Source organism: Dreissena polymorpha, chromosome 1, assembly GCF_020536995.1.
Source record: "Dreissena polymorpha isolate Duluth1 chromosome 1, UMN_Dpol_1.0, whole genome shotgun sequence".
In the NCBI taxonomy this organism is placed as follows: Eukaryota; Metazoa; Mollusca; class Bivalvia; order Myida; family Dreissenidae; genus Dreissena; species Dreissena polymorpha.
Genome location: NC_068355.1, coordinates 59,751,483 through 59,770,641, shown reverse-complemented (window position 1 = coordinate 59,770,641; position 19,159 = coordinate 59,751,483). Strand labels below are relative to the sequence as shown.

At 37.8% G+C, this 19,159-nt stretch overlaps 1 protein-coding gene across 1 annotated transcript; it reads right to left on the bottom strand.

The window, feature by feature from the left end:
- Positions 1 to 777: 777 nt before the first annotated feature.
- Positions 778 to 16,913, bottom strand: LOC127831191 (myotrophin-like). The gene is made up of 4 exons (XM_052356185.1): positions 16,744 to 16,913; positions 7,505 to 7,621; positions 3,524 to 3,607; positions 778 to 2,666 (listed from the first exon to the last, which is right to left on the bottom strand). The coding sequence occupies exons 1-4, from the start codon at positions 16,810 to 16,812 to the stop codon at positions 2,577 to 2,579; spliced, it is 360 nt and encodes a 119-aa protein (XP_052212145.1). The 5' UTR covers positions 16,813 to 16,913; the 3' UTR covers positions 778 to 2,576.
- Between the last annotated feature and the right edge of the window lie 2,246 nt (positions 16,914 to 19,159).

The window sequence follows — 19,159 nt, the reverse complement described above, 5'->3', positions numbered from 1 at the left end:
AGCTTTGAAATGAAATGCTTTTAGCATCAAGAAAGCACTTCTCAACTCTTAACTTCCTTGTGTGTTGAATAATTTAAATACTCTCCTAGAGTTTTTACTATTATAATGGTGTCTTGCTTATGAACTGTATGGCTACAAAAAACAAGCTAGAGATTAAAAGTTACAGGTCGGACGTCAATTTCAAATATTTATATTTAATTCTGACCAGAACTTCTCTTTGCCTGCCCAGTATTACCGGGTACATGTACTTCAGATTGTTGCTCCACATGAACAAACAAGTCCCAGTAAATGGTTTGGGTCATATTTCAAAGTTAATTGGCAATAGGTTTATATATATATATATATATATATATATATATATATGCGGTGTTCTTGGAAAACTGAGCTAAATGAATGTGCACAAAGTGGCATCTCAGATTACCCAGTGAAGTGGCCACAAGTTAATATGGGATGACATTTTACACACATGCATTAAGTCTGGCTTTCTCAGAATAAGGTTTATATTTTTGTAGAAGCAATGTCCTCTAGTTACTTAGTTACTACCTTTTTTTGCATTTGAAACATCATTTTGCTAGATAATACAGTACGTTATACTTTCTCTAAACACTACATCTGTGTTTGAATGGTATGTTTGAATTAAATAACATAATGACAACTTGAGTTGTACATTTTGTTCATGACACAGACATAAATGTTTGTGCAAACTGGCAAAGATCCTAAGAAGATGATACCCATCAGTGAAATGATGTTTTAAAGTGAAAATAACAGTAAATCATACAAATTCACACATTTTCATTTGTCAATGTGTTTTTTTTGTTGTTTTATTATACAAATACCGTACATACATGTATGAAAGATACACAAATGTTCACACTGTCCAAAAATTGCACTACGACTTAAAAAGCACTCAATGCCTTTGCACCCATTTACCTATGGAAGTAACACACAATAACAAACTAAAATGCACTTGTATCAAATAAGGGAGGCGGAAAACTACAACGGGCGAGGCATGGTATGGTATTTCGCAAGGGGGGGTTAGAGGGTTAGGGTTTGGGTTAGTGTTAGGGGTCGGGTTAGGGTTAGCCTAAACCCAACCCTAACCCGACCCCTTACCCTAACCCTTTTTTGGGGTTATCACCCCTGACCATGCCTCGCCCGTTGTAGTTTTCCGCCTCCCATCAAATAATAACTAGGAAAAAGCATGTAAACAAATAATCTGAAAACAGCATGAAGTTTCCTACATGGAGAAGTGGGTGAAATTCAACATTCAGTGAAAACTACACAATACTAATCTAAAAACTATCCACACAAAACCACAAACAAAAAAATATAAGTATAAAAAGGGATATGTTCCTTTTTGTGCAAAGTTTAAACTTATTTCTAACAGGCAAAAAGTTATCTCACATGACAATTTTTTTTATTTTATTGTATTTTAATTATATATATTTCCATGATTCATTAAACTGTGCACGATAAAACACGGAGAATCCCTTAAAATCTGAATTTCTTTGCAATTCCTAACAATATTAATGATTATAATGTAAGTGTCTCAAGTAAAACCAAACTTTCCCCATTTAAAGGGGCCTTTTCACGTTTTGATAAATTGAGAAAATTAAAAAAAAATTGTTTCACATTCGCAAATATTTATTGCAGTTATGATATTTGTGAGGAAACAGTAATACTGAACATTTTCCATGCTCTAAAATATCCATTGCATGCATCGTTTGACTATTTAAAAACCTTAAAATTATAAAGCGTTGCAACGCGAAACTTTTGAAAAAAATGCAGATTTCTGTTGTTGTCGTAATGTTTTGTGATAGTACGATGATTGCTTACATAAAGTATAAAATACATGGCTCTTTGTATGAGCAGGGATGGCTGAGTGGTCTTAGCGATAGATTTTTACTTTAGGGGTCAGTGGTTTTATTTGCTACAAAGGAACACATAACAACCTCTAAACTTTGAGGTTGAGTAAAGCCTCATTAACAATAAAATAGCCAAAAATGTCATTGAAAACTGGGTAAATGCATGTACAAAATAGTCGCAATTAATATCTTAAAAGGAAGAATTATCATAAAATATTATGAATTATTAATATATCAGAACAATACATGATCAACAATTCTTTGAATTTATCAATTATTAGTTCTAACCAGTTAGTATATATATTAATTACTATTTTAAATATATGTGTAATACTGACCAGTATTCGTTATTAAAGCAAGTTTTTTTATGTTAAACACAAATTTGGCATAGCCATAAAGATTTTATTCATTAGAAGTTTCAAGTACATGTAACGCTGGCATGTCACCAATTGTTATTATCCCAGAATGACACCATGTTTGTTATTGGTAGAACTGACTTCCGTAAATTCAAAGTTTTAAGCCAACTACTTTTTTCAAGATCATCTTCTATTAAGGTTTTCATGTTACGGGTATATCAGGATTCTGGCTTTAGAGATAACCTCAAAGCATGTCATCTATAAGCACAAACAGTGTTTCACTAAATTCAAAAGTGAAGTCATAGATGCACACAAATTGTACATTCAAAATTCCTTGTGGTTTCATAAGACGGTTTTACTTTGACAACAACGCTTTCATATCATCTGTCTGGGCACATTCAATGAAGCTCTCGCCGTCAGGTGACGTGGCATTTCTATCTGCACCCTGGAAGACAAAGATCACACTTTCCACAAATCAGAATGTGAGATCCATCTACAAACATTGTGCACATATTGATAAGCATTGAATATTATTCGACCCTGTCTCAAACTCAACATAATGCTTACAGTTACAATTATGGAGGGTCAAAATTGGGTAAAACTACAATTTGGAAAGTAAAACAAAAGCTGTGTTTGTGAAACACAATGCCCCCTACTGCGCTTTGAAGCCGCACGGCAGATATTTTAGAAACAAGGTTATATTTTGAATGTAAAGGTCACAGTGACCTTGACCTTTGACCTAGTGACCTCAAACCATGTTTGATTGTAGAGGGAATCTCAATGAGATGAAAGCACATGTGAAGTTTAAAGAACATAGACCCAAGTTATTTCATTTTATGAGCAAGGTTAAAGTTTTGGGACAGACACACAAATACCATGACAGACAGGCCAAAAACAATATACCCCCTGATCATTCAATCTGGGGGCATAAAAAGGGAGTTCCAGATGAAAGGGGAGCCCTGACAATCTACATAATTTTGCACCACCAAACCACAATGATTTAGTTTGTCATTTGATGCGAAAATAAGGTTTTCATACCCTTTATTGTTTTAATAATTTTATACAACTGCTGGATTTTTGCAGACATACATAGTGTACAATATGCTCATTTATATGCTCATTTCTAAAACCTTGTGTCATGGAAACTAAAAGCTCAAACAATTCAAACTTTATGATTTACAGTTCAAATTTGTTTTTATCAATAAAATGTATTGAAATGTCTTTACTAATGAGACAAACATTTCCTCACTGCTTCTTTCGTCAATTACAAGCTTCAACATGCAAACAGGCTTCCAAGTGTACCTTTTCCAATAACAATTTAACTGCTTCTACATGGTCCTCCCAGATTGCAGCCAACAGCGGAGAAATGCCATGCTTGTCTGGTTGCTGAAAACAGGAACGGAGACTGAATAACTGACTTTGCTAAATAATATGCCATTTAAATGTGATAATATGAAACATGAAAACACAGTTTTGAAGGCATTATACACCAATTTTCCAAGGACAATGAAATGAAAGACAACGCAACTACAAAGCAAGTACCGGTACCAATATATCAATACAGCGATCCTTCTCATTTTAATATGATTTCCTTGTTAAAATGTTTCAAGAAGAATTTTGACAAGGACTTGACAGAACAGCTGATCAAAACTTTTTCAACAAAGGTTGTTTGTAAAACATGCATGCCCCCCATAATGGGCTCTCAGTTGAAGTGATAGCCATTTTGTAAATATGTTTTTTGTCACTGTGACCTTGACCTTTGACCTAGTGACCTCAAAATCAATAGGGGTCATCTGCGAGTCATGATCAATGTACCTATGAAGTTTCACGATCCTAACCATAAGCTTTCTTGAATTATCATCGGGAAACCATTTTACTATTTCGGGTCACTGTGACTTTGACCTAGTGACCTGAAAATCAATAGGGGTCATCTGCCAGTCATGATCAATGTACCTATCAAGTTTCATGATCTTAGGCATAAGCGTTCCTGAGTTATCATCTGGAAACCATTTTACTATGTCGGGTCACCGTGACCTTGACCTTTGACCAAGTTACCTCAAAATCAATAGGGGTCATCTGCGAGTCATAATCAATCTACCTATCAAGTTTCATGATCCTAGGCATAAGCATTCTTGAGTTATCATCCAGAAACCATTTTATTATTTCGGGTCATCGCATGATCAATGTACCTATGAAGTTTCATGATCCTAGGCATAAGCGTTCTTGAGTTATCATCCGGAAACCATTTTACTATTTCAGGTCACCTTGACCTTTGACCTAGTGACCTGAAAATTAATAGGGGTCATCTGCCAGTCATGATCAAACTACCTATCAAGTTTCATGATCCTAGGCACAAGCATTCTTGAGTTATCATCCGGAAACCATTCTAATATTTCGGGTCACCTTGACCTTTGACCTTGTGACCTGAAAATCAATAGGGGCCATCTGCGAGTCATGATCAATCTACCTATCAAGTTTCATGATCCTAGGCATAAGCGTTCTTGAGTTATCATCGGGAAACCATTTTACCATTTCGGGTCACCGTGACCTTGACCTAGTGAACTGAAAATCAATAGGGGTCATCTGCGAGTCATGGTCAATCTACCTATCAAGTTTCATGATGCTAGGCATAAGCGTTCTTGAGTAATCATCCGGAAACCTTTTTTTTTTACCTAGTGACCTGAAAATCAATAGGGATCATCTGCGAGTCATGATCAATGTACCTATTAAGTTTCATGATCCTATGCATAAGCATTCTTGAGTTATCATCCGGAAACCATTTTACTATTTCGGGTCACGGTGAACTTGACCTTTTACCTAGTGACCTGAAAATCAATAGGGGTCATCTGCGAGTCATGATCAATCTACCTATCAATTTTCATGATCCTAGGCATAAGCGTTATTGAATTATCATCCAGAAACCATTTTACTATTTCGGGTCACAGTGATCTTGACCTTTGACCTAGTGACCTCAAAATCTACAGGGTCATCTGCGAATCATGATCAATGTTCCTATTTAGTTTCATGATCCGAGGCCCAAGCGTTCTTGAGTTATCATCCGGAAACCATCTGGTTGACGGACCGACAGACCGACCGACATGTGCAAAACATTATACCCCCTCTTCTTCGAAGGGGGCATAACAAAGACAGGTTTTTTTCTTGTTTGAAAACATATACCTATCATAGAAAGTAATCTAGTCAGTTGTATGATTTTTCTAAGAAGGGCCTTTATGGTATTGATTATTAATATTTTATGATTATGGTGGAAGAACCAGTTATCGAACACCTAAGAAATTACGTTAAATTACCTTAAAATTGAAACACTTAAAATGACAAAAACATTTAGTTTTATCAAATGACTAACAGTTCAATCATTGAATGATTTATCTGTAAAGTTTTCCAGCAAACTACCTTCAAGAATTCATAACAAAGATTCCCTGATTATTGTCACCTCTAGCAGACAAAACAAAATGGCGGCCGATGTAAACATTACCTATTACCCGACACTTCATAAATACTACTCCAGCATACAAAGTCACATGACTATCACGTGACCCAGACTCGGCGAAAAAATCTGCTTTTGCTGCAATTAAAATTGCAAACGGGCATATGCTTTTTTGTGTAAATGCACGTTTTGATAAATGCATTCAAAAAGTAATAGCAAAAAACACACAAAACGGTGTTAATAACAATAAATGCATTTCTTTAACCTGTTTTCGGCGCATTTGTTTCAAGCTAAGTAGGCCAGTAGGTCATGGACTTCATGTGCGACCATTTGTTTATCAATGTGACGTCATGCGCACTTTTGCGTGTGTGCATACAGAACCAAAACAAAACGTCCGATGATAGGTGCTGTTCGATAACAGGTACTTACACGATAATTTTAAAAATGTGGTGTATGCTTATTATATTCAGTTTAACTAAACAATAGTTTTGTCTGAGGCATAATAGTGGTCTCAACCAGGTTAATCTTGTAAGTTTCATCAATTTAGCTTCAGTACTTTTTAGTTATGGCTTGATGCAAATGTTGTTAATGATTTCTGTTACCATAGTTACCACAATTTTGATCCCACAAAAATAAAATACTAGTAACTTGCATAATCATCATATGGCTCGACATATTCCAAGATTCATCAACCTAGCCTAAGTATTACCTATATGTCCCTCTATGAAAATACTTGATTTAATAAGCGTAGCTTAAGTACTTTTTAAAACATAATCCAGAAACCCCACTATGATGACTTTTTTGTTTACTCACTCCTTTACCTTTTTTACATAGTCTTTCTATTTTATTTAAAAAAAAACAACAACACAAGAACAACAAACCATCATGCACACATTGATTACGTATAAATGTAGTGAACTACACTCGCTTGACAAGTGTACATGATCATTTTTTGATGGTTAAAGTGTAAATGTTTAGATCTACATGTCATCTCAAGAGTTAACAATGAGTTAGCAAACTGACCAGGAAATAATGTGCTTTAAATGTTGTATTTGACAGACTACAGTGTTTTTATGGCAATTTTGGGGTCAATATTCTGCCCCATTCCCCTAAAAAAATAGTATATATTTTTCCCCTATTTTGTAGAAAAAATCCCCTCCAGAAGTAAAAAAAAAAAATATTTTTTTTTTTAAAGAACTGTCTCATGATACATATATCTCAGATGTATTTCATAAAAACTAACAAAGTATATAAATATAATATAAATATAATTTTGAATTATCGTAAAGAGTTAAATTAGTTTTTCCCAAATCAGTGGTCACTTTTCACATGAATTTCATTTTTTCCCAAAATGGCCAGGAAAAGGCCTGATGTACCTATATTGTGTCGATATTTGTTGATAAAACAATTCCAATTTGCTCCATTTTATTGATAAAAAATGCTCAAATTTACCATTTTATCGATTATATTTTTTTTCCAATTAGACTCAAATTTGCGTGGAAAACTTAGACTGTGCATGACGGCTGAACTGTCTGAAACTAATGTTGAAACAACTATTGATATATATTTAAGAAAAAGGACAGAGTCATTCAGCTGTGAATATGGCATTCATACATACATGTGTATTTATATAATAAATATCATTACATATAAAAGAGTGATATGTAATTTTCCCCTTTTCCTAAAAAACGATGAGTTATTCCCCTTTGACGGGCCCCGCCACCATTCCCCTATAGGCAAAAAAAAACACTGGACTACAGTTTCAGTACAAAATTTATGTAATCCAATACAGTAATAAACATTTTTAGACAACTTTTCTCCAAAAGTGCAACTCTTACATTTATGTTTGCTCCAGCATCCAGCAGGCATTGTATAACATCACAATGTCCATAGTCTGCGGCAAAATGAAGTGCATTTCTTCCACCAGTTAACTCTGCATTCACATTAATTCCTGGCTGTAACAGGAGGAAAAATAAGCTGTAATACATGTATTTTGAGTCAAAATAACTAACCAGTGAACATCCAAGATTTTAAAAGCTTTTAAATATGTGTGTTACAGAGTTTGCTTATTTGAAGTATTTAATAAATTTGTGAAGAAACAACATTTCTATGGATGATTATGTTTTATTGACGCAAAACAAAAGAACAATACAAATAAAAGCAAAATAAAATTTAATCACTTATCATGGCTTTTTTAGCAATTACCCGGTATTAAACATAGTTAAGCTAATATCAATGTATAAAAGTAATAAATAAAACTGATAAGCCATTTGTATGTTAATTGCAAAGCAAACTGCACTTGATTTTGAATTGTGACCAACATGGCAGACATTATGGAAAATTCAAAATCAGACAGAACAAGACTATTGTCAAGAAATATAAGTCCCCTACCGGCTCCACCATTGTCAGAAATTCCAGATTTTTTTTATATATATTTGTTGCCATAGAAACCAAAATTTTTCATTTAGGAACAAATGAAATGACGTGCATAATGTCCATATTGCCATCTATCCATGTTCCAAGTTTCATGAAAAAAAATTAAGAATTTTAAAAGTTATTGCAGGATCCAGAAAACCACCATTTTCAGCAGTATTTCTAGTCTATTTGTTGCCATAGCAACCATAATTTTTGACGTCGGAACGAAATGAAATGACGTGCATAATGTCCAAATTGCCATCTGCCCATGTTTCAAGTTACAATGTACATGAAATAAATATTTAGAACTTTAAAAGTTATCGCAGGATCCAGAAAAACCACCATTTTCAGCAGTATTTCTAGTCTATTTGTTGCCATAGCAACCACAATTTTTGATGTAGGAACAAAATGAAATGACGAGCATAATGTCCATATTGCCATCTATCCATGTTCCAAGTTTAATGAACAAATATTAAGAACTTTTAAAGTTATCGCAGGATCCAGAAAAGTGTGACGGACGGTCGGCCGGAGACAAAACCATAAGTCCCCTCCAGTGAAACCGGTAGGGGACTAAAAACCCATAAAATGCAGAACAACACAAACAAACTTTCAAACTCTCATGAAAACAAGACTCCTTTAATAGTAAAAATGTAATTCTAATAGCTGTGACTTATATAACATTTGAGGAACACAAGAGTATATATTTACCACTGAACCATGTGGCAGACTTGCTATGGTTCCAGCAGTTCTTTAGTATAAATAAAAGTGATAACAGAACATTAATCAGCATAATTAGAAGTAAGTGTTTTCTACTGGATTTTTTGTTAGATGCCATGGTTAGAGGTGGGTTAGGGAGGGCAGCCCCTTCCATATATTCCATTTTTAAAAGTAAATAAAACAGTCGCCTTGTTTTTTAAAGTAACAAATAAATTTTGGCACAACATTTGATGAAATAACTTCCAATCGGGACAGGTTTGTTTCCATTGAACATGCCTACATTGCCTGACATGCTGAAATTTTTGGAATGACATATAAAATATAATACAAATCTCTTAAGGTTACAATATTATTTACTGGGTATGCAAATGGAATTCAAAAAGGTACCTTTACCTAAAAATAAACAATTACTGAATTTCTGATCAATTTCATTCATTTTTGCGTTGAATAAGACAGAGTTGCTAAAAAATTGCTGCACAATTGATGAAGTAATGGCTGTTCTAAGCAATAAACCCGTTTTCGGGTCATTTTGAGTTGAATACCTTGAAAATGAAAGTAGAAATCGGATGGGTCTACGAATAATTACAATAATACTCCGAAGATTGATAACAGCTGGAAAGACTGTCTTCTTTTCTTTATAGAATTGCATATAAACTATCCGGTACTTTTTTGCAAGAATTGCGTCTTGTGACGCAAGTTTTTTTTTCAGGAATAATCTTATTGAATCTGTATTTGCGTTTTTGTAGCTTTATTTTAAATTTAATAATGTTTTTGGTTCTTTAAAATGCATAGTAACACAAATACGCTTGTTATCTATAGCCCTGGTTGTATCTCTTAAACCAAGACTCGAAAGTAACCCACGCAGGGCTCCCTCTGGCTCAAAATTGTCTGTAGCCGAATTTACCTTTTTGTGTCTTAATTCTTATTATTTTGGATATTTTACAGGTGATAATGTAGAAAACCCTGTAGCCAAATGGAATTTTTTGTAGCCAAATTTCCTTTTTTGTAGCCATTGGCTAATTTGGCGAATGGCAGAGTAAGCCCTGCCACGACTCAACAAGAAACTACCATACGTAATGTTGTGCCGGTGCCCGGTCTACAAAATGCGCACATACCTCGTGATTGGGAACCAGCGACAAATCGGAATAGTGCATGCTGGGCAGCACGAGTTTGTACAGTCTCTTATGCACGGGTGACTGATGTGAGTAGACGTATTTTCCCAAGCTGAGTATTGCTTGGAGTAATTGTGAGCCTGAGTGAGTAATTGTGAGCCTGAGTATAGGTTATATTGTATTATATCGTATTATATTGTATTTTATGTGTGTTCAACACGTATTTCCCTGGAAGGCCATTCCCAGAAGATATAAGTGAGACTGTGACTTTGTATGTGAGTCTGTGAGTTGCCTGTGATTGTGTCAATGACACGCATTTCCCTGGAGGTGTATTCCCAGAAGTATATGTGTATGTAAGCCGGTGACTGTGTGTTTAAGTACGTATTTGCCTGGAGGTGTATTCCCAGAAGTACATGTAAAGTGCCATTTTGTGACGTGCAACCGACGAGTATAGCCGACGAGTTCCCTCGATGACGACGAGGACGTTTGGTGCATCCTGACGAGGATTCCGGTTGATGCCCATGTGAGTAGTTTAGTATCTTGTCGTTGCTAGTAATTGCTGTAGTTGTTGATGAACCCCACAAAGAGCTAACCGTAAAAACACTACAATGGCGCCCAACGTGGGGCTCAGTGAAAATTGTGTTTAACGGTTAGGCTAGTTGCAAAATCAATCGGCATCGCATACTTTATTTTCAATCGACGGATCAAATTTAATTTAAAGTGTATAGAAACTGTTCGTTTCATAAAACGTGATTTCTGTTTTAAACTTGTTGAACTCCGTGTTCGTCTATTTTAAGAAGTGTGTAACAAACAGACGGCATCGTAGTTTTTTTTTCCATTGTTGGCATTCGCCGGCCATGTTATCAGTTGGTGAAATATTTCTTAAAAAAACGTGATTCTCCAATGCTGTTTGTTACAGTTTAATTGCTTGTGTAATCAACGGATGGCCACGTGTTTTTTTTATTTGGCAATTTTCCCGTGATTAGTTGGCGCGTATTCTGTGCGCAGCAGTTCATGAAAAACGTGTTTGGTTGACTGCTGTATATAGCAGTGTAAATTGCTGATGTATCGGTAACTAAAGTCCGAGGAAATAGAAGTTTACACGCACGAGTTTTGTCCTTGGCAATTCTTTTTATAGCAGTGTTATTGCGAAAGTAAACTGGGTCCCGGGAAATTAGTGCTTAACGTCAAGTTAAAGCGACGTGTTTCTTACTTTCAGTTTTTATTGATTATTGATAGCAACAACAGTGATAGCGATTTTGTTAATTGGTTATTGTTTGGCAATTAAATTTTAATTGCCTACCAGTAGATACAAAAGTTTTTATTTCAGAATTTCTCGGCCCATTTATTTTAGGTTGTTTATTAGTTTAACTTTTTCATATTTACTTGTAAAGTTCTAAATTAACAATGGATATGGGAAGTGGATATACCCCACCATTTTTACTGGTAGCCCCAAGAAAAATTCGAGTGAACTACGACACTCCCACTAGATTATGCAATATTCTGGGTGTGGGCAGACAACTGGCACAGGCCATTGTTTTGATACGGGAAAATACGGGAAATTTGTTTCCACATACTTTAGAGGCAATTATAGGGCGGCCGCTGACCTTTGGTGACATGACCGAGTTGGATTTTAGTACTAACCCCGCATTATTTAGAGAAGCCCTGGGGTATGGGGATGGGGCGGAACATGTTGGGGAGGGTGGAATGGGGCGGTCAATCGCAAATAGGCCCTTGGACCCACACGAAAGGTGGATAGATATGTCTGTGCTCGAGAAGGAGTCGGTAAGTCAGGATCACGAGAGGGCCCAACTAGAAGCCCAACTTTCGGCTCTTGAGGCGGACGTAGCTCAATGGGACGATTTTCTTCCCCAGATTGCAAAGCCTTTGCTCCCAAAGCGTCTGTTGTTACAGCCGGACAATATGATGACAAGCATACCGAAACCGTTTAATGTCGCATCAAGCGTCCCCGCCTCGCCCCCTTTGTTAGGTTTGCCCCAGAGTAGGGACAATGGGCCTACGGGATCCCATCGTGCCTCAAAGGGCCCTCTTGCCCCGAATGGTCTACCTGTCCCAATTCCATCTACCATCACTATTCCCATACCCAGCAATGCACCGGTTTTCAATAATTTGCCCGGACCAAGCAACCCTCCTGGCCCAAGTATTCCCCCGACACAGAAAGATCGGGATGTTCTGACAAAATTGCCTAAGAGCCTGCTATATGATGGGCAGAGCAATTGGTTTGTTTTTCAGAGCAAGTTTGAGCGCTACGCAAGGGTGCAAGATTGGTCTGACGCAGAATGCGTCGATTGCCTTGGTTGGTGTTTGACAGGAAAGGCGGTCGATTTCTATGCGTTGCTTACCGAAGGGAGAGGGACGGTACCTTACGCAGAGCTAATACAGCGACTGCAGGAGCGTTTTGGCGCCAGGGAGCTTACCGCCACCGCGCAGGGCCGTTTCCACGTTGCCCATCAGGAAGTAGGCGAGTCCCTAGACAATTGGTCAGATCGGGCGCTGAAGCTGGCAACAGCGGCGTTTCGTGATCTGCCCTATGCATACGCCGCTGAACAGGCAGTGACGAAGTTTTGTCACGGTTTGATTGACGAGGAGGCCGGCAAGCATGTTAGTCTGCAGTTACCAACATCTATGGGAGATGCGATAAACATGCTGAAGATATATAGCCATGTTCAGTCGGCTTGCGCCGCGGCTCAAAGGTATACCCAGGAGACTGAGCAAGAAGAGTCAAGGTGGGTTCACGAGGTGAAGAAAGCACCCACTGCGGATGAGGTCAGTGTGTCGGCGGTCGACAAATTGACCCAGGTGGTCGAGAAGTTGCTGAATGCTGTGAAGAGATTGTCAAACTCTTTTGGAAGTTCGGCCGTTGATCCCTTTGTCCGACAACCGGGTAAGCCGTTTCGAAATAAAAAAGGCTATGCCGAATACCCTGTGGAGTGCCCCTCCCCAGGGAAGGTCCGGAACCGGTGGTACAACGACCAACGCCAGGTTATGTATCCTGCGGGTGCGGGTGGCGGAGGTTCACGTGGGCATCGGAACCAAAGTTCAAAAGTCCGCCCTGAGGGATCGTATCGCGGCAGATATGGTTCCAACTGGGGACATTTCCATGCCATGTCCTTGCCCAACCATATGGAGAAGGAGCCCGTTGTGGTAGCTGCGACGACTAAGCAGTTGGGCCAACCGGAAGTGGATCATGTAAACCATCTAGGTCCGGTTTCCCAGTTCTGCATGAAGGTGCAGCATGCCAAGGACGTGCACGATGCAGTTCCCTTGGTGCTGCCAACAGTGCCAGATGTTGTCAGTGATCCAAGGATGGTCATTGGCGAGAGCACTGAAGGAGACCATGGAGATCCTGTGTGCGATGATGAATTTCGCGTGCAGCGCGTTGCGGTTCAGTCTGCGGAGGCGGCTAAAAGCATGGCGAATGACAGGGCCGACCAGGTGGGGGCCAAAATAGCCCAACGAAAAGCTGCTGAAACTACTCCGGCCACCGGAAGGCCAGTCCCTGTCAGACGGGCGACAGAAGTTGCCGCGTGTGACCGCCGTGAGGGCGGCGCATGCGGATGCCGAGTTACCCCAGATGACAGCTGGGAAGGTGGTGTTCGAAGACTTGTTAGGCGTGGTTCCAAAGGGTGGCGACCCTCTAGTTCTCGCCGCTGGGAGCGGTCCCAGCGGTGGAAATTAGGTTGGCGACCACCAGAGCGTCTAACTTCCAAAATCTGTACCGCCTAAAATTGTAAATGGCGAGGTTAATTGTTAGTAAAACTAGGAAAACAATGCAAAATACAAAAGACCCCCACTTTAAAAAAAAATTACAGTAGAGTTGCAGTGACATTCTATTCGCGGTGTTGATAATGTATTACGGTGTACGCGGAGTATCTCTAGTAGTAACACTAAAAGCAGCAGCAGTAGTAGTAGTAGTAGTAGTAGTAGTAGTAGTAGTAGTAGTAGTAGTAGTAGTAGTGGTAGTAGTAGTAGTAGTAGTAGTAGCAGAAGTAGTAGTAGTAGTAGTAGTAGTAGTAGTAGTAGTAAAAGCTGTTGTTATGAATATTACATGAAGTACGCGGTGTATAAAAGTAATAGTTCTCTTAAACATTTTGATTAGTTTGATTAGATTATTTTGAATATATATGTCCTATTTTCTCAGTTTAAGCCCAGTCTTTTATTGCAATATTGTTGGAACTATAAAATTGAAATTAATCTGAGCAGTGCTCTGCGAAATGGGGGTTTAATGAATAGGCATAAAGTGTCGTCCCAAATTATCTTGTGCCGTCCGCGCTTAACTTCCTGTAATTTTTGTATTACCGCGCTAAGAAGTGCTTTTCACAGTCACGGATGTGTTTGATTATTTCCCGTGAAGTCTGTTGTTTTTTCCTTATGGTCAGGTGTGACATTGTCGGACGACCACTGTCACACCGCACCATCGGATGTGGTAACTACGCAGATAGTGAATAGGAACCCGGTTTCCCCTGCAATATCCAAGTCTTGGCACCTCCGTCACCTTTTATCCTTCCATGTTAAGATTTGTGAGTCGATCTAACTTCAATCACTTCGTCATTGCTGTATCATGTTATTTATTTCCGTAATTTTTCTATAAATGAATTTCTTTTCTACCAACCATATGCCGAGCAATGTCGTATAATTTTGTCGCATGAGTTTGTTTTTCATAGGTGACAGTGCTTGACGACCACTGTCACACTCAATACTGTTGGCCGGAAGTGGTATTTCCCGGAGTTGTTCTTTTAAACAATATTTGCACGTCTTTTTAAATTTGTGTGTGACCGTGCTTGACGGCAACTGTCTCGTAGCGTCATTTTAATTTTTTGATTTGCCGGAGTTGTTTCCCGGTGCATGTACACTTTTATTTTGTTTTTATTTTTGTAAAGTACATTATTTCTCAGTGTGATCACCACATTCTAATACATAAGTGACTGTACTTGTTGGACGAAAGCCAACAAGAATGTTTTTTTCTTGATTAAGCAATTGTCGGACGATAGCCGACAATACTGTTTTTTTTAATTAACTAATGTGATGGAAATTTTCTTATGCAAGAAACATATTGGTCACTAACCGCTAGAATGCAGCGGTCTGTATGTACCCCGCTATACGCTGGCCATCCTGTGCCTGCGGGAGGGGGATCATGGTCCCACTTGAGTCTTTGTCTCTTCTGCCTTGGGTGCGACCGTAGGGCGGCGGCCCAAGAGGACAAAAGTGGGAGGAATGTAGTGGGTACAATAGTTTTATTTTAATTGTCTTTTCCTCCATATAATGTCAATGATTATGTTGCAAAATACGTTCTCTGTATAAAATTAAAAGCAATTATATGTATTATTTGGACAAAAATAAGATTATTTTTATTCTTATATTTTTAACCTTTTTGTCACTGAGATATTATTTAAACGCATTTGTAGTGCCTTAGAAGGTTACGTTTCTTGTGATTTTTATTTTTATATAACCAAGAGGATTTTTATTGTATATTATGCAGTCACATGCAGAGGGCGTAGGCCTTCTCATTTGGGCTGCGAGGGGATGTATTTGTATGATATTTTATGATTTTATTGGATAAGTTATTTTATTTCTTAAAATTTGTGAAAATAGGTTGGAAGGTGGGTACACTTGTCCAATTATTGTACAAGAAAAGGAGCAAGAGTTACCGGACCTTATTGTGAACTTTTATTTTTAACTCTTTATTAACAAAGATTATGGCTCATATGCGTTCATATTTGTGCGAAGGTGCTAAACACAAATGGTCATTTAATGGAGATGCATTAACTTTAGTTGTGGTCTATGGCAGGCGTTGCGCCAAGAGAGAGGCCGGCATGCAGACTTAACTTTGAGGTGTTAGGTCAAGGTGCTTACGCAAGGGTCACTATTACTTCATCGGTTGCGCCGGTATGATTCCTTCGCTGTGTGGCGTCGTCCCAAAAGGAGAAAAGTGGGAGGAGTGTTGTGCCGGTGCCCGGTCTACAAAATGCGCACATACCTCGTGATTGGGAACCAGCGACAAATCGGAATAGTGCATGCTGGGCAGCACGAGTTTGTACGGTCTCTTATGCATGGGTGACTGATGCGAGTAGACGTATTTTCCCAAGCTGAGTATTGCTTGGAAGAATTGTGAGCCTGAGTGAGTAATTGTGAGCCTGAGTATAGGTTATATTGTATTATATCGTATTATATTGTATTTTATGTGTGTTCAACACGTATTTCCCTGGAAGGCCATTCCCAGAAGATATAAGTGAGACTGTGACTTTGTATGTGAGTCTGTGAGTTGCCTGTGATTGTGTCAATGACACGCATTTCCCTGGAGGTGTATTCCCAGAAGTATATGTGTATGTAAGCCGGTGACTGTGTGTTTAAGTACGTATTTGCCTGGAGGTGTATTCCCAGAAGTACATGTATAGTGCCATTTTGTGACGTGCAACCGACAAGTATAGCCGACGAGTTCCCTCGATGACGACGAGGACGTTTGGTGCATCCTGACGAGGATTCCGGTTGATGCCCATGTGAGTAGTTTAGTATCTTGTCGTTGCTAGTAATTGCTGTAGTTGTTGATGAACCCACAAAGAGCTAACCGTAAAAACACTACAGTAAGAAAACCTAACATTGATTTGGTTTCAATTCGAACTCATATAATCAATATCAGATTCATATGAATTTTTGATTTTGCTGTTGGTGAACAACCAGTAGATGGTTATTCAACCAAATATGCTAAATTAAGTCAAATGTATTGCTGCATGGCAAAATCTCCACCCACAATATGACCATGAACTGGCTATTTTAAACTCTTAACATAAACTATTGACAACTGCGTTAATTACCTTGCTTAATAATTCTTTAACGTTTTCTAGCTCTCCATTTTTAACACTCCAAAGCAGTTTATCTGCCATGGTTTTGAAGTATTTTCTGAATAAATAATTAAAATAAAATAGTAACCGGTAGGCAAAATCACTTCCGTTATCGGCTCTTTTTTGTTGCCATCCGCATTTGCGAATTTAAAGGCGACAGGCTACTAAATTGTTATTTAGTAGTTTAAGCGAAAATAAATGCAACATTTTGCTCACAGATACTCCCGTGATCATACATTTCTGAAAGGGCATTCTAAAATGAATCGACTTAAGCAATCAAAGTGTGTCATTTACAAGCCAAAAAAGAACAGGACACAAATCATAATCGACTTTTTTTGCACCTTCTTTTTCTCGGCCGTTTTCTAGTAGAATGTAACCCTTTTCAGTGCAATTTTTCGACATAGCAGTTTATCCAATATTTCACCTTTTTAATGTCTTTTACAAAAAGGAGACCTAAGCATGAACACATTCGCAATATTGCATTTGTTACTTCGAGCATAATCTAGCGGAACATTGGCAACATCACCGCCCTTTTGTTGTACACTGAATAGTGTAGGGAAATGCTTACTACCCGGTACTCTCCTCATGTACATACGAAACATTTGCATACATTTTTGCCAAGTTACAAATACGCACTGCCGGTAAATCCAATCGCCAATGCCAAGCCTTTAGGGTCAGAGCTGAGTCAGTAAATCGTCAGGGGAAGACGGAAGGCAATGTCAATAAACAGTTATTCATAGAAAGAGTAAATTTGATTTCGATTTCTATTTATTAAAAAAAATCGAAATGAAAATAATGTATTACTCATTATTTATCTGCTTCTTTTTCGGCGTAAGCTGTCTTAAGCCAGCTTTTCACCTTAGCCTGACCTTTGTAAGTGTCCAATAAAATTCCAATAGAATTTCCCGCGGCTAGGTACGAATGAATACACTTCATTTATTCCATTGGCTGATTTGAGTATACCACCAGAACATTGGAAACATATCCGCGTCTTTGTAACACTGTTTTACTGTATGAAACAATTTTATCTCGAATGAAAAGGCTTAATAGATAGAACAGTTTTACACTCAATTCTCGACATCAATACAGTTTGTGCGTACACCTTTTATTTTCAGAGTATTACCAGCGCAAGAGCGTTTATACTTAAAAGGCTATGTTCTCATATTTAGTACTTACTTCCTTATTCCTGTCAACATGTTAGCATGTAAAAGTATAAAGAGCAATGGAAGCGAGGCCTCACTTTAAAGCATTGCATTTCAACCCGCGAGGTATATCTGGTCAAATTGCGGTCATTCAGAGTTTATATACAGGTCATCACCGGAGTTGGCGGCCAGTAAAATAATCGTTATATAATAAAGACGCTATCCGTGAACTAGGTGACCTGGAATTTTCTTTAGACCAGAAATATGTTAAATGAAGATATTCAGCAATATAATTATGGTATGTAAATAATAGATTCTTAATGTGTTTTCAACAATACAATGATAAATATTATTTTTGATAAATTTAACAATAATTATTCGTCCATATTGCCTAATGTACTAAAGTGATATTATGAGCATGTAACAGTTTATAGGTGTCTATCGCAACCGTTGATTATTTTTTATGTTTCTACTTCATATACACTTATATTAATTAATGCAGCATCATCATACTAAAACAATATACCAGAAAGAGAAAAATAATGCATTTGAATATCAACCGTACTTTCGTTTGACAACTGATCATGCGTTTACGAGTTGAACCTAAATTTAGTTTTAGTGCAGATTTGTTCATACGACACAAAGACACGAAATTGTTTTACGGATCATTTCAGCTTACAGGACTGGGTGGGTCACGTAAGAATATCGAATATAAAATATATTTTTATAAACAACTGGTAGCAAGGTGAGTTGCAGATAATTAATCAGTAACCACATTTTAACTAACTATTTTGACCTGTTAATTCTTTTCAGCTCAATTCAACAGTGCAAAATGCCCATAATATCACTTTAAGCATTAGCACGATGATAATTGATACTGTTAATAATCGAATCAAAAAGCAATGCCCGACAAACCACTAAAACAGGTTTGTTCGAAGAACGCGCCTATAAATACGGATACTTCTCGTGTGGCCGGTTGACTCATATGTTTAAATTTCACTTCCATTCTTCTTTTGGTTTTCTGTTTTGTATCTATAGGTTTATGACCAGCAATATGTTATAATGTAAATTCTAACACGGCACGTTACTTGTTTTCTATAGACAAAGAAGGAAATCAAGCGTGGGTTATTCTGCAATAACTTATGGGCGGAGCTTATACACTGAAAGCACGCGCTGTAGCTAAACAAAACATGCCGATACATTTTCCACCAGCGTAATAATCCGGTATTTTATGAATGAAAGTCACG

What these genes read in the sequence shown, in the direction of transcription:
- LOC127831191 (XM_052356185.1), bottom strand. Translation starts at nt 16,812, where the DNA reads ATGGCAGATAAACTGCTTTGGAGTGTTAAAAATGGAGAGCTAGAAAAC. An exon ending in TTAAAGAATTATTAAGCAAG is followed by an intron (nt 7,622 to 16,743) that starts GTAATTAACGCA and finishes CTCCTGTTACAG; the next exon opens with CCAGGAATTAATGTGAATGC. An exon ending in ATGCTGGAGCAAACATAAAT is followed by an intron (nt 3,608 to 7,504) that starts GTAAGAGTTGCA and finishes TCCTGTTTTCAG; the next exon opens with CAACCAGACAAGCATGGCAT.